The following is a 25,004-nucleotide window of genomic DNA, read 5'->3' as shown; positions in this document are numbered from 1 at the left end:
TTTTCACTGCAGTGTTAGCTCAAATTATCTCTACTCCACTCCTCTTGATTGAACCTAGCCCAAGTGGGAGCAGTGACGCTGCAAAAGTGCACTCAAGCTGTGTCCCCACTGTATTGCCAGCTGCAGCATCAGCAGCATGCCAGCTTCAACCCACACCCTCAGATGGGCCAGCTTGCTTGAGTTTAAAGCCTCACTGAACTCAAACTCGAGATTTTTTGTGTACTTCTGGGATTTTGGTTAGGGGCAACAGTCAATTTACACCTCGAGCTAACACTGCATTCGACACAAGCCTACAGAATTGGGCCCTTCATCTTAAACTGAATTCCCACAAAAGGGTAAACCTTTAATTGTGTTTTAATTTAATCTCTCAGTCTGGGCACTGTGGAATATACAGGAGAAAACTGAAAATAGCTCCTCCTTCCGACTAGCCAGTGGTCGACCTCTCCCAGTTTTTAAATGCTTTAGCAAAGCATGTGATGTATGGGACTGAGATCACAGCCTGTTCTTCAAGCTAGAGGTGTTGTGATATAGTTCAGCAGAAATTCAGATCTCCATCAAGCATATGACAGACAGGGCCAAATTTCCAACTAACCTCTCTTGAATACGCTTGTCTATTTGCAAACCGATCAGCCTCCTTTGCTTCGTCTGGGTGCAGGGATGCCTCTCCCTGAGCTCAAGTGGGTGCCATGCAAATTGGTCATGAATGCAGATTGGAAAGTGGCTTAAAATTTTGGTCCAAGATATCTAATGACTACAGCACAGAGCAAGTAGTAATGCGGTGATGCGGGGGATGTTGGGCTCCTGTAAATTGCCTGTAGAGTGGCTATTGTGCAGGTCTCCTGGACGGTCTCCCCCAGTTAGTACCCTTCCTTTTCTTTACAGGTTACAAGGAGGTACTTAGAGAGTACATTATATGTCTTGAGTGTTGATGCAGAAATAAGATTAACTCCTTAGAGGTTTTTAAGGCCTGGCTTGACAAAGCCCTGGCTGGGATGATTTAGTTAGTGTTGGTCTTGCTTTGACCAGGGGATTGGACTAAGTGACTTCCTGAGGTCTCTTCCAACCCTGATATTCTATGATTCTATGATGTGCTTTCCAGCACATGTTCTTAAATTCCCTTTGAAAGGTTTTTTTCAACCCCTTTTCCTGCTAATGACGTTTGCTTTGTTATTTTTGATGGAAATCTTCATACTTCTCCCCAGTCAATTTTGTAATAGTTTACAACAAAACTATATGAATATGGTTTATCTGCAGCAAAATTAAAATGTCCCTGGCAGGAAGCCTTTTTTTCTTTGCTTGCTATAATATCTGTGAAGTCAGGATCAATGAAAATTTGCAAAAAAGGCTATTATTTACAGCTTCTTTCAAGCAACCAGCAGACTAAGCCACAGAAATCTTCTTTTCCTCCTAAATCCAGCGTGAAAGATTGTTCATGAAGCATTCCTATTCTGGAGATTAACTCATTGCACAGTAATCGATCATTTTCATTGCACAGTCACATATAGTGATTTCTTCCCTCCATGCAAATGGAGCAACGTTTTAAAGGCAAAACACTGCTCTGGGTACAGGAGGATTAAACAGAATTTATTGGGGAGCAATACTGGTTAGAATAATTTGTTTATAAGACTGAATTTCACATTAAAGTAAAGATATCTAAAGAGTACACCGGGCTGAAGAACAATGAAGCCAGCATTTCCAGCCAGCCATTATGCATCCCAAGAGTTTATATTAATACAGTGAGCTCAGAAGTCATAAAGATTTACAGGGGAGCAAATTGAATGAAGCAGCCTCAAGCCGGAGTTTGAAATATGGGTGCAGTTGCTGCATTAGGAAAGGCACGCCGGGGATACTGCACAGAAGTTTGCTTTTGGTGCTTGTGGCTTTAGTTTTCCTTCATTTCTGCCCATAAAGGCCAAGTCCTACCTGTGTGTGTAAAAAGCTGAGTCAGAAAGATGAGCAGAGCGACTGCCCTGTGTCTTCTGCTGGCAGGGGAACCCAGCCAGTGCAGGATTCTAAATGACTGGCCAATTCAGGGCCTGATCCATCCTGCGTGGGAAGATTTCCATAGATTTTAATGGAAGTTGGATCAGACCCTTAATGTGCTGCAGCGTTCTTTGCTGCTGCTTTGCTGTTGTCACAAATTGTTTGGTTGTCCTTCTGCTGGCTACATCTGCTCTTTTTGGTTTGGGAACTAGCTGTTCTCATCCCTCCACCCCTTAACCGTAGCCCCTTAGGCCATGCTGTCTGTTCACGTTTGTGGCTGCAGAGGTCCACTCACTTGGCATTTGATTTAGGTCTGTAGTGTAGACCTGGACTTAGTGTGGGCAGATCACTTAGTGTTTGTCTACACAGGGACACTCAAGAAAGTTAATCTGAATTAATTAAAAGTGAGAATTTAAAGAGGATTAGCCCTGGTCCACACTGCAAACCTATGTTGATATAACTACCTTGCTCAGGGTGTTGGAAAATCCACACCCCAGAGTGACACAGTGATACCAACTGAATTCCCAGTTAGACAGTGCTCAGGTAGCTACCACCTCTTGGGGAAGTGGAGTACCTGTGCCAAGGGGAGAATCCTTTCCATCCGTGTAGGTAGCATCTTCACTAAGTGCAACAGCAACACAACTGCTTTGGTGCATCTGCACTGCTGCAGCACTTTAAGTGTAGACAAGCCCTTGGTTGACTTCATTTACCCCTGTGTGCATATTCTTATTCAGAATTAAAGTGACCTGAATTCAGTTTAGTTTAATTCACTTCTAGAGAGTGAATTAAACTAAGGACAAGTCTATACTACCAAATTGCATCAACCTAAGTTACATTAACTTTCAGCCACCACAGTAATTAAACTACTTTTGGATGTCCACACTACACTGCTTGTGTTAGCGGATGCATGGTCTCATCTGGAGCGCTTGCATCAATTTAATTGTCATTGTGGGGCATTGTGGGATGGCTTCTGAAAGGCAGCAACCATTGATGTAAGCAACGCAGTGTCTACACTGACACTGCATCGACCTAACTACATTAACATAAGCGCTACGCCTCTCATGGAGGTGGAGTTATTAAATCAGTGTAGTGAGTGAGTTACATTGGTGGGAGCACCATTGTAATGTAGACACTTACAGAGTTAGGTAGTGTAGTGTAGACCACGATAAATCAGATTAAGGCCATTTAATGCTGAATAAATGTCCATGCAGAGATTTTGTGCAGTTTAGTTAATCCACTTTAAACGATAATTTGGATTAATTTTTGTGAGTATCCCCATGTAGACAAGCCCTTAGTTTCTAAGTGCCTCAGTTTCCCATTTGTAAAATGAAGATAATTGCACTTCCATACCTCACAGAGGTGTTTGGGGATCAATACTTCAGGCTGAGCCACTCAGCTACTACGGTGATGGGAACTCGCTAAGAACCGCAGCTAGAGAAGCATTGCCGTTTATTTTCAGAACAGGATTTTCAAAAGTGACCAGTGATTTTGGTTGCCCAGCTTGAGCCAGCCATTTCATGGCCACATGCCCTGTGTGCTCCCTCTTCATTGGGAAGCCCATGAGCGTCACAATGAACAAATAAAGTGTTAGCAGCTGGCATTGATTCAAGCTTTCCCCAAGACTAGAGCTAAGGAGGTGCTGGAATGTTGTGAACAAGATCACTGAGCCTGGCTCACCAGACAAATTCCATTTTAGGTGGCATCTGGCCTCCACAGCTGGGTGCTCAATGCTTTTGAAATATCAGTCCCCTTAAGGTGTCTCAGGCTGGTCACCCAAAAGTGAAGGCACTTCTGAAAATCTTGATCCAGCCAGCCAACCAAGATCCAATGGCTAGAAGTTGAAGGAAGACAAATTGAGACGGGAAATAAGGCGCAAATGATTAACAGTGAGGGTAGTTAATCATCACAACAATATATTAAGGGGTTGTGGTAGATTCTCCCTCACTGGCAATTTTTAAATCAAGATTGGAAGTTTTCCTAAAAGAGATGTTCTAATTCTAACAGGAATCAGTTCAGGGAAGTCATCTGGCCTATGTAATACAGGTGGCCAGATTAGATCACAGTAGTCCCTTCTGGCTCAGAATCTATGAGAATGTCTGTCTATTTTGCTACTGGACTTGTTACCATGAAAATTGAGTGCCATATCCAACACATGTATTTCCACACATTTCATTTGACTAGGTGGAACCATGTATTGTATTCTATAAGAACAACAGTACGACATCCTAGCAATAGGAAGTTATCACCTGGCATGAAATATACGTCTTCTTTAATGCTTATTGTAATCCATCCTTCCACTCACTGGCCTTTGAAAATACTTTTGATAGTGGTGGTGCTCCAACCTCCGAGGATGGAGGGAATAGCTATTTGCAAGTCATGTTCAAACAAGGGGAAGGACAAGGATTACATTGCAAAGTGGTGGACAAGGCTACCAGTTCATAGGTAGGGCAGAATGTCTGGAGAATGGATGGATAAGGGAGAGCCTCTGCATGTCCCAGGCTTGAGCTAGTTTTCTCATCCCTCATTCCTGCCTCAGACTTCAAGGTTTGTCTTTAGATTTGGTTACACTGCACTCTACCTGCTGAGAATGGCTCTGTATCAAATGTAACTATTGCTCAGTGTTGGTCACAGCTGGTTGAGTCTGTTTGGAACTGGCCCAGTGTTGGGCTGGATTAACATTCAGACTGAATTACCTTTCATTACATGAGAAGATGAAAGACAGATCAGGGCTTAGATAAGCATGGAGGATCTCAGGTTACTGCGATCTGTACTATTCCTGCCTTGTAGATAAACAAAACTCTTCAGTTTTGAGGGCTGACAGTCAGTTAACCTTTACTTAACCTTCACTAGCGCAATAGTCAACCTCTCCCCTCATGCAACCCCCAAATAACCCTTCAAAATAAATACATTAAAGGGAAGGAAAGCAGCAGCCCTCTCTCATAACACAGCTTTGTGTCTCAGAGCACATGGTCACAGTCTCTTGCATAAAGGAAATGAATTCTGACACTGAATTCCCATCACATTAAGAGGTTTAGCACTTGCTGTGAACAAGGAGTATGTTTCCTTACCTCGGGAGAAGCACTGTACATAGAAATTAATTTAGTTTCTTCCAACTAAGTTCCTCTGGGGTCTGCTTCTGTTTCCAGTGCTTGGCTTTGGAAATGTCTTTGTGTAACCTCTCTTGGGGGAAGAAGAATTAGCTTTCCTGGTTTAAGTGTTTAAAATAAGCATGTCACCATTTCCCAATGAAATTTCAGCTCTCGTGGTCTATGTATTATTCTGATGTTTTAATATTTCTGTAACAGGAACATCTAGCAGCCCCATTGTGCTAGGCACTGTATTCACTTACAGAGGGTTAGACAGTTTCTACCCTGACGAGCTTGCCATCTACATAACAAGAGGGGCAAAGATAGGATGGGAATGAGAGGGGGAAATGATTTGCCCAAGGTCACGTGATAGTTCAGTGGCAAAGCTGGGAATAGGACTGAGGTCTCCTGACTCCCCATCCAGTGCCTTATCAGTTGCCTCCAATGAGATTCGAGGCTCTGCCAACAGGTTCATTTCAGGAGCAAGTTTTAGTAGAGGCAGAGGTATGTGTGTACATGCATCCACTTTTTCATGTGCAAAGGCAGGATTTTTCTTTCATAGAGGTGTGTGTCATGCCAATGCTAATCTTGCTATGACTAGAATGAAAGAGCCTAGATATTTGGGGGGATCACTATGTCAAGAAGGTGTGAATTAGCTTGCCACCTACACTGTGCACCCTGGACATGCCATAACTGTGATGATCTTTGTCTTTCCTCCCACATACACTGTGTATGTCCGAAATGTGCTAAGCCAGGTACTCAGGTGATATAAACCGTCATAATTCCATTGAAATCTGTGTAGCTATGCCAGTTTACATCTGCTGAGGATATGGCCTGCAGTTCTGTATTCAAGGCCTATCCCTATTAAACACATTGCCTAGAAATAACAATATATAGTTCCCAAAATGTACATGGTCTGGGTTGGGAGATGAACTGTGCTGAACGGTCCTTGCGGGATCGGCGGGTAGTGATCAATCTATCGGGGATCGATGTGTCACGTCTTGTCTAGATGTGATACATCGATCCCCAAACACGCTTCCCGTCGACTCCGGAACTCCACCAGGGCGAGAGGCGGAAGCGGAGTTGACGGGGGAGTGGCAGCTGTCGATCCCACGCCGCGAGGACGCGAAGTAAGTGATTCTAAGTCGATCTAAACTACGTCGACTTCGAAGTTGTGTATCTTAGATCAATCCCCTCCCCAGTGTAGACCAGGCCTTACATTCCAAAGGTATAAATAGGTACAAACAAAAGAGAGCTGAAACGTGCTATTTGGTTCTAGGTGCACATTCCTTGCATTCACATGCACGGCATACATCAGAACCATGCTGCAATATTTTAGACACGTCACACAAACACCAGGCTTGCCAGAAACACGCTCTTCTCTTCTAGATACATATAACACACAGTCTGCACGAGTCAGGAATGTTATTCTTTACTAAAGGCATGATGCATGCTCGCACACGGTCTGATCATAGCCGGGATAAGCTATTCTGCTCTGGGGGCCCATGACATCTACATACACACATTGCATATGTCAGGAGTATGCTATTGTATCCTAGATCTGTTGCACTTACACTGACTAAAGAGAGGGTAAGGAGCTCCCCTTATATCTCCCCCAGAGCTGTCCAGAATCTTGATGAGCAAAGCCTTGTTCCCAGCTGGTGCTGGTTTGCCTTCTAGATCCCTGAAAGGGACTGGGTGAAGGTAGGTCTATGGACTGTGCCTCCTTTGTTGGGTGGAAGCAGAATGGGAAGTGCAGTGAGTGTCCAAGAGTGGTTACTGCTCTGGAGCGTGGAGCTTTGTGGGTGTTGTGTCTGACTTCTCCAGAACTCCCTCCTGGGAACTCCAGCCACAACCTTTTCCTCCTACTCATGGAGCCCAGCTCAGAGTCTTGCCCTACATGAGCAAGTTAGAGATATTTCCTTCCTCAGTGCAATTATGATCTGATGAAAATCGTGTCCATAGTCATCAGTTGATTCCCGGTTATAGCAGTCACATTTCCACTAGGAAAATGGGATCCTGTCTGGGGAATCTGTTTATTGATCCTCACAACACCCCTGTGAAGTAGAGAAGTGCTATTTATTATCCCAATTTTTCAGATTAAGAACAAGGCACTGAGAGACTAATCAGTGGGAATTAGGTGCCCAAATACTTTTAACAATCTGGCCCTAAGTGACTTGCCCTAGGTCACACAGGAAATTTGTGGCAGGGAGTTGAGCTCAGGTCTCCTGAGTCCTGAGCTAGCAGCCTAACCCCTGGACCATCAAGACCTGAAAGCTAATAAAGATGGTCTACTAAAGTCTGCCACCCACCCAAACATTGGCTGAATTGCTTTGTCACTCATATGTCACGTGTCATACCTTACCAGGCTGAAGCAGCTCATCTCTGAAGCACGAATGACTTTGGTTCATCAAACATTGTACTAACCAAGGGTTCAGAGGCTGTGGTGAAGGTCACCTAGAAAGACAGAACCCAAACCCACATGTCTGAGTGTTCCCCATATCTAATCTCCATGTGACTAAGGTATTCTTGCAAGATGCCTCCTGTATATTAAGTAGAGAAAAGCATTAATTTTCTGGAGCTTCGAATGGTCCACTTGTGGAGGGTAAAGTATGAAATCAGCAGATAATTGATCTTTTGGGAGTAGAATGTACAGTCATGTTGAATTCTGTTCTGTGTTTAAAGTTAACCAATGGCCAGGACCCTTTTGTACTTGAGATGGGAGATGAAAAGGAGAATTACAAAATCTGAGCAGAATGAGAACAGAGTGTGCTTAGTGTTGGGTGAATTGTGAGTGTTTGGTCCTCAGAGGAGGAAGAGAAATCAATCTCAGTTAAAAACAGGACCATGGTCAATATTGTTTGTGTTCTGTTAGTAATGGGTAATGAAGAGAAAGACGTCACTTTCCTCTGATTCATTCTTGTCACTAATCTACCTTTGCAGGCTGCATGGGGGAAGTTGTAACAGTTCGTTCCTATGGACTCCAGGTTGTCCCTGTGCAGTAATATCCAGTAGAAGTGGCATCCTGTAATGCACTGCACGTAGAGTGAGCCCAAAAAACTCTTTCCTTTGGCAGGGGTGGGAGAGCCCTTCCTTGTGTAGCTTTGCCAGGACTCCTGCCGTATCAGTCCTTGGGAGCATGGGGATTGCTCACTACTGCAGAGCAAGATGCTGAAAAGGATCAGAGAGGGGCAGGATGGAAAAATGGGGTTGTGATTTCATCTTGCCCTTGCACAAACCACACAGCAGGGCTAGCCCACCTGTGAGAACAGTGGATGAAGCAGCTTGCTCATCTTCCATGTTCACAGAGGAGCTCTTCTGGAATTATTTTTCTAAATAGTGGTAATATGGAGTACCGCCAAACACTGATTTAATGGTATATTCCTTTATTAAATCCAAAGGCCAAATGATATGTATGCAGTTTCTCTTAACACATCTAAACCCCTAAGTAATAAGCAATTAATACAGCCATACAGTAACAACCATTCCTAAGTATTTGGTCAAGAGACTTCCAAAAAGATCCACCCTAGGGGTAGCCCACTTATCCTGACTGGCTCCAGTATGATCAGGAAGGATGTGATAACTATCTTTAGCAAGCCTAACTCTCTTATACAGTATAATAAACAAGTGATGTTATATTGACCATTATTATCTTAGGTGAAAGCCAGGTTTGGACAGTTCATGGTTGCCCCCTTTCTTGGCTTTTTCTTGGCCTTGGCTAAAACAAGATATGGCTGTTGGTCCTCTTCCTTTTAGATTATTTTAAATGTGTGGATGGCTGCACCTGGTATTTTATCGTCTCACATAGGCCCAAATTTGAAAATAAGACTGGCCTGTTAAGGTTACTATAAATTTATTACACCACAACACAACTTCCCTTTGTCTATTAAAACCCGTTTCTATCATTAGAGGCCCTTCTTTTTTTTATCAGCCATATTTTAAGCTTAGCATCCTCTCCAGACCTGTCTTGCTAGCTGTTAGGTTCAAAAATTTAAAAAACATATGTTTTTGGCAAGGACTTATTACACTTGCTTAACTGCCTACCTTTGTACACAAGCTAATAAGCAGATATATTTTCTTACCCGAGCTAAACTAACCTTAACCCTTTTTATTCTAAAACCCTCCTACAAGCCCAGTGAGGGACTGTGTCTGCTCAAGATGTCGTCTCCACAGTCCTCCTCCAGGGACCTGCCCGAACACAGAGCAGTGGCATAATTGTTATAGTCTAGCAGGGATGGGGAAGGAAACCTTTGTCATCTTTGTGAGCCGCCCATTTGAATACCTTGCCAGTTAGCCATTGGCCTTGGTACGCCACCTGTGCATGTTCAGTGTTCGGTGGTCAGAGAAATGTGCATATGTTCTGCCTAAGTAGATCTCCCTTGGAAAAAACAACAAACCCTCTGTATCTTCATTTAGAGACTGGGGCTTCAATTAAATGTAATTAATTCCCTCTGTAATCAAAGGCAGCTTCTATTAAATGTATTTTCTGTCCCCTGTGGTTTGCTTGATAGAGATGTTACTACTGCAGGAGGGCAGGCACTAATCAAGGGCAGCTTCTAAATGAAGATATGAATGTATTAAATCTAGGTCAAATAAAAGCATCTTCCATGAGTCCATGCCTTTTAAAACTGGGCTTATAATAAACATGTTAATTTTCTACATTATTATAAGCAGCTGCATCTTCTAGCAGCCCACAAGAAAATATTTACTGTATTTGAAAGGTTTCTGTGAGGAAGCCGTGGGAGCTTTGATGTTCATGTTACTTTCAGATTATTTTAGTAAGCTAAATTCCTCCTTACTGTAACTCCATTCAAGCCAATGCAATTGGCCTTACATCTTAAGATGGGGGTTCATTTTACGTGAGGCTTGAAAAGAAATATGTGTTTGCATATACAGGCAGATCTTGGAAGTATATATTTTAAAATATTTAATTACGGCCATCCAATAAATTTCATCCATCCCATCCATCACTCCCATTCTGCCAGTCTGTGACTAAATCTGTTTAGATGTGCCCCGTTTTGTGTCTAAGACTCTCTTTCTGTGACTAGGTCTGTTCCTTGAGCGTCCTGTTTTCTTGCTACTGATTCACAACAGTTCTTCTGACCTCACTGATGACATCCTGGATTCTTTCTTAGCTTAGGCCACCTTCATTTGCCTCCCACTTTCTCCTGCGATTCCCCACTACCTGTCTATCCATATTCTAGTTCTTATGCATCTTCCGTTGCTCTGTTTACAGCATCCTGTTTTCTCCTAAGAAACCAAACAAAGACCAGTTTATCAGGTAATTGTATGGTTTAGTTCTAAACCAATTCCTGAGCTTCAGCCTTGGGCTCCTTCTGCCAGAGAACCTTGTGGTCTGATCAGTGCTTCATTTTTGCCAGGGGCTGCCCTGGCTGCGCTCCAGCACCTCTGGGTTTGCCGTCTCCATTATGAAAGTTAAAAAATTGCTTGAGCCCAGGCACCTCTATCATTACCAATTAAGCACTAGATATGATATTATAATAAACTGCATTTCATTAGTCTTTAAAAAAACCCTCACTTTTGAATTACTTGACACATCCAAACTGAGGACATTGTAATCTGTGTGACCCTATGTTCCTCTCTCTGTTACCCTCATTATCCAATGTTAACCTCATCTTCCGTTATTGCTTTGTTTGATTATTGTGTTACACCCACTTGTCTTAAATTAGGCAGGAAGCTCTTTAGGGCATGGGCTTTTCTGATCAGGACATTGCTGTTTCTACATCTTCGAATTACATTAGCCATAGTTTGGTGTTTAAAATCCATTGTCTTCTCACCGTGTTTTGGGTTTATCCCTTACAGATTATTTTCCGAAAAATCAGCGATGTCAAGAAGGAAGAAGAGGAGCGCCTGCGCCAGAAGAATGAAGTGACCCTGAGCATCCCTGTGGACCACCCCGTGAGAAAGCTCTTTCAGAAGTTCAAGCAGCAGAAGGAGATGCGGAATCAAGGCACAACACACATCGACCCAGAGAGGAACCAGCTTCAAGTGGAGAGCCGTCCCATGCAGAATGGGGCCTCTATCACTGGCACAAGTGTGGTCACTGTGTCTCAGATCACACCCATTCAAACATCCCTGGCTTACGTGAAAACCAATGAGACAATCAAGCAGAACAACAGGGATGCAATGGAGCTTAAGCCAAATGGCAACCCTGAAAAATGTCTCAAAGTTAATAGTCCCATCAGGATGAAAAATGGGAATGGGAAAGGGTGGCTTCGACTTAAGAACAATATGGGAGCCCCAGAGGAGAAAAAGGAAGACTGGAATAACGTCACAAAGGCTGAGTCAATGGGGCTATTGTCCGACGACCCCAAGTGCAATGACTCAGAGAACAGTGTAACTAAAAATCCATTGAGGAAAACAGACTCTTGTGACAGTGGAATAACAAAAAGTGACCTTCGTTTAGATAAAGCTGGTGAGACTCGCAGCCCCCTGGAACACAGTCCTATCCAAGCTGATGCAAAACACCCCTTTTACCCCATTCCTGAGCAGGCCTTACAAACCACACTACAGGAAGTCAAACATGAACTCAAAGAGGATATCCAGCTGCTAAGCAGCAGGATGACTGTGCTTGAGAAACAGGTGGCAGAGATTTTAAAAATATTGTCTGAAAAGAACGTGTCCCAGACCTCTTCCCCCAAGTCCCATTTATCACCCAAGTTGCCCCCCCAAATACCTTGTCAAGATATTTTTAGTGTTTCAAGGCCTGCATCACCTGAATCAGAAAAAGATGAAATCCACTTTTAACATATACCTATGGGTATATATGTATACAGTATATATGCAATTGTGTATATATGCTTGGATACATATATATGTGTGTGTGTGTATACAGTAAATATATATACATATATATTTTCACTTGCATCCAATATGACTTGAACACAACAAGGATTTTGATATGTAAATATTGCATGTCCAGCTGGATTCTGGCCTGCCAAAGAAAACAATTAACGTAGATATTGCTTGTATAATATGCAGTTGACTGCATGCACACTTTACATTTATTTATAATCTCTATTATGTAATAAAAGGATTAATTTTGTTTAACAAAGGCAATGTTACTATTTAAAGAATCCGGGTCCAGCCTGCCAGTATTGCCATGACAGTTTTGATCTCAGGCTGGGTGAACTAAAAGTGTTTCTTTCCTCACTGTCCTCTCTGCTGAGTTAAACGATAGGTTAACATGAGGCCGAAGACATGCTCAGTCTTCTATTAGAATCACTTCCTGGTATTGTTGCATTGTGTTATAATGTATATCTAGTGGTAGATTTATGTTGCCCATAAAGGAAGTGGTGGAGTCCGCTAAATTTAAAGGAATAGTATGCTATGGTCTTAAATGTTGGAGATTATCACTGGGGGTGTTCTGCATGCAATGCATTTTATCTCAACGGCCCTTCTCCTCTTAACATTGTACATAAGAAACAATAATAATGAATGATTATGTACAAAACAGCAAAACAGAATATCTCACACACACACCCTGTATTTCTTTTTGCATGTGGGAGGGCAGAAACTATTACTTGAAAGCCTCCTTTTAGCAACACACTTCATACCGAACTGTTAGAATAACCTTATGTCGATTTTTGTAGCAACACTTAGCTACAGCATCTGAGTCTGTCAGGGTATGTGTGCACTGCAAGTAGACACCTGCAGCTGGCCCGTGCCAGTTCAGGCTCACGGAGTGCAGGCTAAAGGGCTGTTTAATTGCAGTGTAGAGCTTTAGGTTTGGGCTGCACCCCGAGCTCTGAGACCTCTCACCTCTCAGGGTTCTAAAGCCCAGACATCTACACTGCAATTAAACAGTCCCTTAGCCCGAGCCCCACAAGCCAGAGTCAGCTGGTACGGGTCAGCCACGGGTGTCTAATTGCAGTGTTGACACAACCTCAGTGTCTTTGTTAGAAACTCCATTTTTTCAAGGGTTGATGGCAGCTCCCAAAAAATGGCTCCTGGCTGAGACATCACACAAAAGGTCTCAGTGAGGGAGAGGGAAATTTAGGCTCAACTCACTGGGAGGTTGTAGCAAGTAATGTACAAAGCCTGACATTAAATGGTTGCATTAATTTTTCCCCCTTTTTAAAAGGTTGTTTGTAACTCTAAAATTGCCAGTTCGAGGGGAGAAAAGATCAGGCTGTGTATTCACTAAGGGTGACATTCACTTCACCCACATCAAGCCCGGGTAATAGGGCTGTGGGAGGAAGAGGCATGGGAAATCTGGGGAAATGAAATCAACCCCATCTGGGGACTGGGTGCCTGATACAAATGCTATTGAACTCAATGGGATTCTTAACCGTGACTTTGGTGGACTTTGGATCAGGCTGAAGCTGCAGGACTGCAGCCCCTGCACAGCCAGTTGTACAATGAATGGGGTCATTCGCTCCTACGACCCCTTACCAGAGCCCATCAGTGCCCTCCATGCTGGCTGGTGAACAACACACTGAGAGCCCACATGCAGTGTGTGCGATTGCTTAGCTTACAGCATCACATTCATGCATTGCCAGCACGTGACATTATGAAGGGCGCTTACGCCGGCCCTCTCCACCATGGGTGAACTTTACTCAGCTTGCTACAGGATTTTGAAAAGATGCATCTCCCACACTAGCGAGACTTTAAAATCTGCTTGGGCCTGATCCACTGCGTCCGAAATTGGCACAGGTCCATTGACTTTAATGGAGTCACACCAATTTACACCAGCTGCAGATCAGGGCAAATACTGCTTGTGCAGGTGCTTTTTTCAACAAAAGTGCCCACAGGGGTTTTAGAACATGCATAGTTGCTGACGTAGACTAACACAATGGACCATAATGACTCTAATGGAGGAGTTCAGTAATGCACTTTTATGGCCTCCTATGTCATAATCCCACTTCCTAAAAAGTGCCTATAACAAATACAAATTTGCACAAAAAGCTTTTATAATCAGTCTGGTAAAATAGATCAATTTTCATAATTAGTATGCCTCCTTACCAATTAGGCTATCAGAGCCATTGCTTTTCATCAGGTAACTAAAAAAAACCAAAACCCAAAACAGTTTCCCTGTGCAAACTGAATCATTTACAGCAGTGGAAGGGTGAACTTGCCTCTTAATATTGAATTGAAAGACGTAATTCCACAAAAGACCATACCAAAGCCAAAGACGTCATTGCGGCTGTTGTGTCAATTCTCGGAGGCTTTTAGGACACAATTTTCTTTCTTTTCTTTTTTCCCTTTATGCCCCACCCTTCAAGAAAGTTACAAAGTGTGTGGCTGCGGGAGGGGAAGATTCCACTTCAACAACAATTGTAGACAATTATTTTCAAAGCCCGGTGCCTAATCGGCCCACTCACTTTGCTCAAAGTTACATACTTCCTTTTTGTGGCTGCATTTTTGCACCTGCTATTCTACTGCAGGTACAAATCAGGTAGCTGGAGATACATGGGGCAACCACAATTCATTTTGTGGATACAAGTTGCACTTGGAGAGGGGAGGCCAGACTTAGGGATTTATGCCCTTATGTGTCCACAGAGGTGTGGGGGCTACATATGCAGCATGTGTTTTGTGGGTAGATCTTAAGTGCCAAGCTTTACAGATTTAAGTGTATGACTTTAATCTTTGGTTAAAGCTGATACACAGCAATTCATTAATTTTCCTGCGTCCCTCTCGAATGTGCCAGCTGTTGCACATGTTACAAGAATGTGGTTGATAGTAGCAATCTTGCCAGGTATTGTAGTCTCTGCAGCTCCCCTTTCCTTTGCAGTGGAACCAATGTGGTTTTGCTGCACAGGCCTGAATGGCAATCCTGGGAGCCAGGCCCCCTGCACGTTGTGGTGCACAACTCAGCTGCGGCTCCCTGCACTTCAGCACAGAGGGTGACGTTGGGAGAGGAATGCACTTGGGGTAGATCCAGGTGAGCTGTGACTATGCCTATCACCGTCCACTTCCACGGAGGGCTAAGGCACCCTCATTGCGTGTAGAGGCTATTTGCCCGAAAAGGAGGATTCTTGCCCTTCCATACCCCCTGAGCCTCCCAGTGAATAGCCTGATTACTCAGACTGTACAGGGGACAGGACTTTGACCCATGTGCACATAACTCCTGTTTCATATTAACAGGGAGTTACATGAATGAAACAGGAGGGGAATATGCCTCTGTGTTATTCTGCAGGATATAACAGGATGTGTTAGGAAGCTTTAGCCTTAACTGTGAATTTCTTTGCCTTTGTGGGGGATTTAGTTCTTTCTCTGTAACTAACATTAACCAGAACTGCATGGCATGTAAGAGGGATTTTTTTTACACTCTTAAATTAGCTGTAACGTAATGCGGCTTTTCAATGAGAGAACATGTAACTAAAGTAATCTGACCTTGAAAAATTTTTGAGATAACTGTATTGATTACAGTTCAGGTACAACTATGCTGGTTAAAAATGCATACTGGCTAAAAGCTATGCATACTGTAAACTAGTAAGTTCATGGAACATACAAGGTTTTTCCAGGTTCGGTGTCAATTCATGTGCCTGTGCTGCTCTTCCTCTGATATTCATAGGTGCTGGAACTAGGGCTGCGGGGGACTGCTGCCACATCCCCTGGCTTGAAGTGGTTTCCATCATATAGAGAGCTTACAGTTTGGTGCAATGGTTCTTAGCACCCCCACAATAAAAATTGTTCCAGCACCCCGATGGTATTCCTATATCATCACAAAGATCCACTGAATCAATTCATATCTATATGAGGCAATACATATAGAGCCAAATTTTCAAGGAGTGCAGTGGCTGTTTGTACAGTAACTGGGGCATGCAAATTGGATACTCATTGGCGGTCCTCATTGGCAGCACAAAGGTGTGTTTGCAGGCACATTTTGCAGGTGCAACCTTTGTGGTTACCATTTGGAAAATTTGGCCCATACATTGTTGACTATAAATGAACAATGCTTTACATGTTGTTTCATGAAGTAGCTACCTACAGGATCGTTTATCTTGTTTTCCAGTACCCTTGTTCCTTTGTTTGCATGATATGGCTGGTGGTGATGTTGAATGGTGTATACTCTTTTCATTAAGGAAGCATGAGTTTGGTGAACCCTGTAAATATCACTCTGATTTTCCAAGCACAGCAATACAGTGATCTAATGATCCAAATCAAACTTGACTAACAGTGAAACCTACTTTAATAAGTGCAATAATTAAACAAACAAACAATTCTCTGATGCCTGAATCAGCATTCTAGTAGACATATAGGGAGCATTCAGTTGCATGCGTTAAGATTACTTCTGAGATATGTGTAAAAGTACAAATGCTCCTGCTGCATAATAATAACAGTGATAATTCTTAGCACTTATGTAGCGCTTTATGTGTTCAAAGCGCTTTGCAAACACAGAAATGGATTTTATTTTCTGGACAAGACACTAGTGAGGGGAAAAAAGTGTATATAAAATCAAACATTTTCCAACACAAATGAAACACCTTAAATCATATTTTGCATAATATTATAGACATAATTTGAGCGAAACTGTAGAATTACATCAAGCTCAAAAACTCTGAGTAATTAAACCATGAAAGCCTAAGTAGCTAAGTGTTGCCTGACTGTTCTAATTTCTGATTTGTAAAAGTTTTCTTTCTTTACAGAGGGCTGGGGATTAGGGTATAACTGATTTACTTGTGTGGCAAAAATAAGCTTTCACTATGTTTTCTTCCTGTTAGCACATCAAAGCCAACACACCTGTAAGAGTTGGAGCCTATTCTCATTGAAGTCAATGGCAAACCTGCCATTGGCATCAATGAGAAAGAATCATCTCCTGAGTGAGTGTGTTGGAGCGAAATTCCAATTGCAGATCCAAATTCGTCCCTCAGTTCCAACTTCATTGAAAGCAACAGGTCTGAACTGTAGGTTGATTTTGGCCTACAAAAGTCTTTACTCTGGTGAAAATGCATGAGGCCGAAAGAATACAGATTAATGTTCAGATCCCAGGCTGAGTTTGCAGAGCTGGCAGTTGGAAAAAAACATTTCATTGTTTGTAAAACGAGCACAGTTGAACTAGAAATCATCAAATCAGTATAAATATGGAGCCTCACATTTAAAGCTGGTTGGAAAACAGATTTTCTGTCCCCTGAAAAATGTTGGAGATTTTGAACAAAGGAATCGGGGTAAAAAGCCAAAAATCTGAAAATTTTGGCAAAATGTGGGTTAATTGAAATGTCTTGTTTGGATAAAGTCATTTGAAATGAAAAATTGAAACTTTCTATTCAAAAAGTGCCGAAAAGGGGGATCTTTCAACATTTTAAAAATGGTTTTTCCAATTTTTTTCCTAAGCGAAATGTTATCAAAATAGATAGGATTTCACACACAAAAATGTCCTTTGTTGAAACAGCATTTTCCATTAAAAAAAAATGTTTAAAGCAAAAAAATTGGATCAGTAATGCCAACCAGGCCATTTTACAATTGGTTTTCAGTGGAGAACCACGCTTAATCTCTTGAATAAATAAATACTCCGCTATGAGCCCCTTCTATAGTGCTTCAGAATCCTGATGCCAGGATACTTTTAATAGAGTATTTGAGAAACGGGAGTGCCGGGCTACTCAGATAAAGACCCACATCTGCAAGGTAATGAGCTCCCCATCTCCTGTTCACTTCAGTGTGAGCAGAGAGTGCTCTGTACCTTTGAGGACTGGAAAGAGGTAGATTGTATTTTTCTTGTCTTTTCTAAAACTATCCCAAAATCCTTACTGTCCAGGAGTTCAGGACAGGGAGCAGAGCAATTGTCTATGTAATTCTGACCGACTGGCCCTGGCTCTTTACCTGCATCTATGCAGAGCACACTGACTTTAGGGCAGGATGAAGGGTCTGTAGAAGCTCACCCAATGGGAGGATTAGGGGCCTGGATTTCCACATAGAATCATAGAAGATTAGAGTTGGAAGAGACCTCAGGAGATCATCTAGTCCAACCCCCTGCTCAAAGCAGGACCAACCCCAAGTAAATCACATGCATGGAGATAACTTTGTTCTAGGTAGTTTTGACATTTATTTTTTGATGCAAGTAACAAACGAGATCTCTAATTTCCAGATTGTTTTAATCTTCCGTGCGGATCAGAATGTATCACAATCAAGCACAAGTCATCCAGCAGACTATCGTAGGGCATTTAATAATAGATGAAACAGTCCGAATTAGTTCTAGAAGAAAAACTAGAAGAAAAACTAGTGAGCTCTTTTAATCAAAGAATATTTTGTTGACAGAACAGATGCAAAGACAGAACACGCAACAGCTCAGAGACCCCTAAAGCACGGCGAATCAAATCACTAGCCGTGGTGAATGTTCAGCAATAAAGATCAATGGTCTTGTGTACTGCAGTGGGACAGTATATTGCAGGCTAGATTGCATACTCAGGAAGGGCTCGGTGAGTATGTGGTAAATATATCTGCCAATTATTGGTGGACCTTCTGATACAACCTGGGGAGGGGTTAGAGACTTAAGCTATATCTGCACGGCAACCTCTCTTCCCACCACTCTCCGGAGCAGCGAGTCTGAGGGCCTGGATCTACAGACTCTGGCTCACAGGGCTCATGCTACAGTGCTAGTAATAGCCATGTTGATGTTCAGGCTGGAGCTGGAGCTTGGGCTCCAAAGTCTGAGGAGGCGGGAGGGTTTCAGAGCCTGAGCTCCAGCCCAGGCCCAGCTATTTTTAGCACCTGAGTGCAAGCCCAAAACTATAGCCCCGGACTCTGAGACATGCCACTGCGGGTTATTGTTTCCATTTAGATGTACCTGTAGGCCACTAAGTGCCTCAGGCACAGATCCTCAAGGGCATTTAGGCACCTAACTCCCATTTAAATCTGTGGGTGTTCGGTGCCTATATGCATTGGCAGATCTGGGCAATGGCCTCAATCATGTTTGGAAATGGGATCTAGGTTTTTGCACCAGTATAATTATGTCGCAGAGGGGTGTGATCTACTACTAAAATAGTGCAGGTGTTAGCGGAGATGCAGTTGGACCGGGATAACAGAGTACGCTGGTATTGCTTATTCCCCATCTTATACAGAAGCATATTGATACTGGTATAACTGCGTCCCTGCAAGGGGGTTATACTGCTTTACCTACATGGGGATAGTTAAAACGGCACCACATTGGTCTGTTAGACAAAGCCTTAGGCTCCTAAGTCACTCATGGATCGGTTTTGAAAGTTTGACCTTAAATCTGTGACATGGTATCCTGGTGGCCTACTCCCTACTCACAGTTTTCTTTAAAATTCTAGGCCCTTTTCAGCTTTTTTGCAGGGAGTTATATGACCTCACAGGGTATGTCTACATTTCAATAAAAACCTGTGGTATGGCTGCAGCTCGTCGGGGTCAGCTGACTCAGGGTCCCGGGGCTTGAGCTGTGAGACTACAAAATTACAAGTGTAGACATTCGGGCTGGACCCTGGCAGCTGAGATCCTGCAAGAGGGAGGGTCTCTTATCCCAAGCCCGAGTGTCTACACTGCAGTTTTATAGCCCCACAGCCTGAGCCCTGGTGAGCCTGTCAGCTGTCTCGGGCTGTGAGATTTGGTGTCGGGGGTGGGGCAGTTTAATATAGTGTAGACATACCTACAGAGGCCCCTTGCTGTATGTGTTTGTGGTGTGTAACAGTCAACCGGCTCCCTGCCAGGAGGGTCTTTTAAATTGAATTAGACATATACAGCATGTGATGATGGCATAGGAAAAAAATGGGAAGATGACAGGCTATGGATAGGTGTAGGGTACAGACTCTGAGATTTGGGGGGGTTGCTTGGTTTTATCACCTATATGTGGGAAGCATGATGGATTGGACACCGTCCTGGGGCTCGAGAGGCCTGGGGTCTAGTCCGGCTCTGCTGCTCAGAAAATATTCAGATTCCAAGGCCAGAAGGAACCATTGAGATCACCTCCTCTGATCTCCTGTGTGACACAGACTAGAAAACTCCCCCAAAATAATGTCTAGAGCAGATCTTCTAGAAAAACATCCAAAACCTAAAGAACTTGAGATGTGGTGAGTTTTAAGCTTTTGTAATTCTGAACGTAGGCACCACTTTCCTCTCTACCCGGGGGGTGCTCAACCCCCCCATGTCCCAGGCCTACCCCCACTCCACCCCTTCCTCCAAGCTCCCACCCCTATCTCTTCCTGCCCCTTCTCCACCCCCATCCTTACTCCCACTCCATCCCTTCCTCCAAGGCCCCACCCCGCCCTGCCCTGTCTCTTCCTGCCCCTGCTCCACTTCTTCCCTCCCCCGAGCGCACCCTATCCCTGCTCCTCCTCCTCCCTTCCAGAGCCATCTGTGCACTGCAGAACAGCTGTTCTACAGTGTCCAGGAGGTGCTGGGAGTGGAGGGGGAGGAGTTGATCAGCAGGGCCACTGCTGGGCAGGAGGCACTGCGGAGAGAGGCTGCCAGTGGGTGCTAAGCACCCGCCAATTTTTTTCTGTAGGTGCCTCAGGGCTGGAGCACCCACGGAATCGGTGCCTCTGATTCTGAACTGTTATCTATATGTTTACACTGCAATCTGTTCACGCTGTTATTTAGAATTGATTGTACAGCAGTGTACAGTCGGTGTGTGTGGTACTTAACAGACCATTAAAAGGGTCCCTGCATCAATGAACTTGCGTTCTGATTCTGACACAATGCCACAGAAGGGTTGCAGGTGAAGTTATAGTGAGTAATTATATATTGCTTCTAAAAGAGGATTTTTTTTTCTTTCACTATGTTGTGTAATAAATGCTCAGACCTAGTAACTTGCATCTGTTCGGTCAAGAAATGAAATATCAGTGAGTAAATTTTATCTAAAATCTGAAATTAGAAGTACAGGTTTTGTAAATAAACTATGGCATAAAATGATGCAAAAAGTAGTGACAACTCAGTCAAGACATTAAAGAACGCCCAAGCCTAATTCCAATACTTGTAAGCCATCTACACCTGGAAACGCACTCTTGTCAGATCATGCCTCAAGTGTAATTCCCAAGGTGGATTACGAAATTGTTGGGTGTTTTCCTGTTATTAACAATATGTTTTTCTTACCATCTTGTTCAGAAGCTTTATATAGAGAGTCCAAAATCTGAAATGTAAAGAGCGGTGAAAGAAGTTGTCTCTTTATACAGCACCTGTTTGTTACTTTTGTAAAGAAGATGTGTAATGTGCAGTATTTTTGCAGAGACATGCTTTACTCTGTAATTATTTTTGGGGAATGGGGGATGATTTATATGTCTAATGTTTTAAATAGATTTTGTCAAGACTGACAGATATCCCACTGTTAATCTGTCCCACCTTTTTAAAGTAAACTGCAGCACTGGCGCAGGGAGGAGCGTCACAGATGGCTTATATTTAGATCAAACATTTAAAAACTCTAAAGTAAAATTTTCAAATGCACCCAAGTGACATAGGAGCCTAACTGCAACTAATGTTTGATGAGATTTGTGCTCCTACATGCATGTCACTTTCAAAAATGGAATGTAAACTCCTAAATCACCGAGGCATGTTTGAAATTTTCCTCCCGCCCCCCCGAATCTTAAAATTTGTGCAGTCTTCTGTCAGAATCCTGTAGCCAGAGGATGGATTTTCACAAAAAGGCTACTCTGAGTGATGAGGGAGCAACTTGGGGGGTCTCTTAAACTCGGCTGTTCTGGGACAAAACACACATTGGCTTCACTGAGAGCTTTGCCTGAGGACTGCAGGATGACTTGACTTAAGCTACTCATAATTTAAACCTCATTACATTTCATCACAGCATATGGATAAGTATATGTGAAAAATATCATGACTAGGCAGTAGCTGGGGTTGGCAGTTGCTTGAGTGAGTGTGCCACACAGAACATCCTGAATGCTTAGTGGTCTGCTTGCAGTTTATATACTGCGCTGAGGTATCTGATGTCTATTGCCGGAGTGAAGTGCATTTCGGAGCAGATACATATCAATCAACCAGACACCAGAGGAGGTTGGCATCTTCTAAAACTGCTGTATATAAATAAATTAAGCCTTCTAATAGGCATTGGCTAAAGCCTGGACTTTACACCAGACTTCAAGGAAATGCATCAAACACTTACAGTAAACATATAAACGTATTACGTGTATGTTCTGAAAGTGACAGTTTCATTTATACCCATCACCACCCACAGAAAAGGGCAACTGACAAATATCCAGGTCATTTGAGTGGGATTTTCAAATATACAGATTCCTGGTGCGCATGATGACTGAAGTTGTCCCTGGCTATTGGAGAGTTGTGTGGATAATTAAATATAGGTCCTTCTCTATAGCCTCTGGGTTTTTATACTGTACCCGTCCCTGTGGTATCCGACTGCTTATTTAATTGGCCATTCACCCACACAAATACTCAAACTGCATGTGCAAATAAATTTTGCAATTGTCTGTGCTTTTTTGCACATGCAGTCATGGCGCACGCATTTTTGAAAAAAAGAAATCAGACTCTTTGCTTCTCTAGATGGACGTTACAGGCAAGTTTACTCTCTGCTGTAGTTGGTTTAAATGACCATGGAATTGCCAAATCAAAATAGTCTGGGATTATATGAGCCTGTGTCTGTGGAACCTCCCACAATTACACACACAGTGGTTCTCAAAACAGCATTTGAGTGAAAGGCTGCCGGTCCCCAGTGTTGCGTCATGAATAACAGAGCAAATCAATCCCCAGCGTTAATGAAGGTTTTGTTCAATAACCCATTTCAGGATCAAGTCTTGCAAACCTTACTCTCCTTAATAATCATCAGGCCTTTAGGAATAACCCAGACTTAAATTTTTGGTTACTCCAGTTATGTAGTATGCTAACTGGGACTTCAGTGAGACACTCTGCCAGAGCTCATTCTATCCGATACAAGACAGAGTCATTCCATTTGTTGTCCTCCATCAGTTGCACTTTAAGTGGACTTTACCATAGCCCTCACTCTGAACTCATGCTGTCTGCTACTTGAAAAGTTCCTCTTCATTTCCTCTGGCAAACCCTGGGGCTTTGCTCCAGTCAATATTTCCATTGCTGTTAGGCCAGGGCACTGAGTCTCTCTCCTGTTCAGGGGCCTGGTTTCAGCTGAATTTTCTGAGTCATCATGCTGGCTTTCTCTGTTACTAGTTTGTATGCCCAGAAAGGAGAGCATATTTGGTGGGGTCCACTTTTCTAAGTCATTGCTTAAGAAGGAACAAAGATATTCAAGCATCAGAGGGGTAGCTGGGTTAGTCTGTATCCACAAAAACAATGAGGAGTCTGGTGGCACTTTAAAGACTAACAGATTTATTTGGGCATAAGCTTTTGTGAGTAAAAACTACCTTTCTGTTAGTTTTTAAGGTGCCACTGGATTCCAAAGATATTCATGACTCACTACTATCTAATTCAGGATAGTGGAGAGGTACCAGGTGCTTTTTGTTTGAAGATCAAGCACTTCAGTTATGCTCGACAACTAGATATGTTATTCTCAGGATTCCTGGGCTGTCCAATTAATCTGAGGCTTCATCTGATTGTGTATTTCTGGTTTCTTGTCCAAAATCTGAAAGAAAAGGTTTCTTTAAAAAAAAATCCATACTCTTCTTCCTAATTAGTCATCAGTTGTCCCTGCAGAACTAATTACCACCTTCTGCAATTATATCGTCAAGTGTTGCTTGGCCACAAATTCTTATTTTTTGCATGATTATGAGTCTCTGTATTATAAACAAATGCAGGCAGCCAGCTGTACATCTGAATACAGAGCAGACATAGGGGCATATAGTGCATGCATACAGGAGATATGTATGTTCAGGATATTTTGAACCAAACAACAGAGACTAAAAGCTTGCATGCTGGATGTCTAAAAATCCCATGCCTGCATGTGGAGTTTATGTATCAAAATTCTGTTAGCATTGGCGGGGTCATGTACCAAATTTCTCTTCACATCAATAGGATAATTAGACCCTTGACAAGCTTCCTAAACTTTGCACAACTTTTCATTCTGTTATGCATGAAAAAACCTTACTCAGCTACCTTAGTAGCTGCACTTGTGCATACATACACCAGCACATGTATTGTGCTAATATTTGCATTTCTTGAAGGATAGATTTACAACAAAACATAGCACAAAAACCAGAATAGTTTCCTTTTTAAAAAACAAAACAAAACTGTTACCTCTGTTCCCTGCTTGGATTTCAAAATGAAATCCTGTAGAACTAGCAGGCTTGGCACATAATGTACCATTATCCCTTTTCCTATGTATGCTGGAAAGAACCTGTGTGTTGCTTGGAACTATAATTACTGCAGATTTTATAATAATCTGCATAAATTCCAACCATTGTGTGATCTAACAAAGCAGCCTCTAAACTTGTGCTGGTAATTTTGAGTTTGTATGTTTTTGGCTATGGATTTGCATGTGTAAACAGCATTTCGCACAGGCAACTCAGACTTCTAACTAACTGGTTTGCCTTCATAACGTAGAGTCTGATCCAAAACCCACTGAAGTCAATAGGAGTCTTTACATTAATTTGTATGGCCTTTAGAGCAGTTGTTTACAGATGGAGCCAAGGCACAGTTTGTGATCTGGATCAGAACTTCCTCAAAGCCAGGGCTGCTTGGATCCTGGGTTTTAGTTCATCCCCCATCTTTAATGTGAATAAATCCAAGATATTACATCCACAAAACACTGTGTGTGAAATGGAGGCAGAAATTTAGAGATTGCTTTTGACAATTGGGACAGTGAATAAAATTATCATAAAATCAGCTCAACCCAGCAGTGAAAGGATATTTTTTTTAATGAGGAAGGTCTTTGATCCTTTGGCTTATTCTTGGTGTCTAACCTGCCAGTAATCACCATCCAAAATAATTGTTAAAAATTCACTGCTGCCTAGAATACTCTTCTAAAGGGATAAGTCTCTTGATTTTTTATGAAAATCTCCTGGGAAGAAGCATATTTAGAAATAACAAGGAGGATAAAACTACTTCTGCCAGAACGCACATAAATAACATAGATAGAAGGCACTA

At 42.7% G+C, this 25,004-nt stretch overlaps 1 protein-coding gene across 1 annotated transcript in view; it reads left to right on the top strand.

The window, feature by feature from the left end:
* Positions 1 to 12,017, top strand: part of KCNH5 (potassium voltage-gated channel subfamily H member 5) — a 248,629-nt gene extending 236,612 nt beyond the window's left edge. The window contains exon 11 of the mRNA XM_030558539.1: positions 10,893 to 12,017. Within this exon, the coding sequence (XP_030414399.1) occupies positions 10,893 to 11,837 (945 nt within the window). The 3' untranslated portion in view covers positions 11,838 to 12,017. The remainder of the gene's footprint in view (positions 1 to 10,892) is intronic.
* The last annotated feature ends 12,987 nt before the right edge of the window (positions 12,018 to 25,004 follow it).

Source organism: Gopherus evgoodei, chromosome 4, assembly GCF_007399415.2.
Source record: "Gopherus evgoodei ecotype Sinaloan lineage chromosome 4, rGopEvg1_v1.p, whole genome shotgun sequence".
NCBI lineage: Eukaryota > Metazoa > Chordata > Testudines > Testudinidae > Gopherus > Gopherus evgoodei.
The sequence above is the reverse complement of the archived record's forward strand: the minus strand, read 5'-3'. Positions and strand labels throughout refer to the sequence as shown.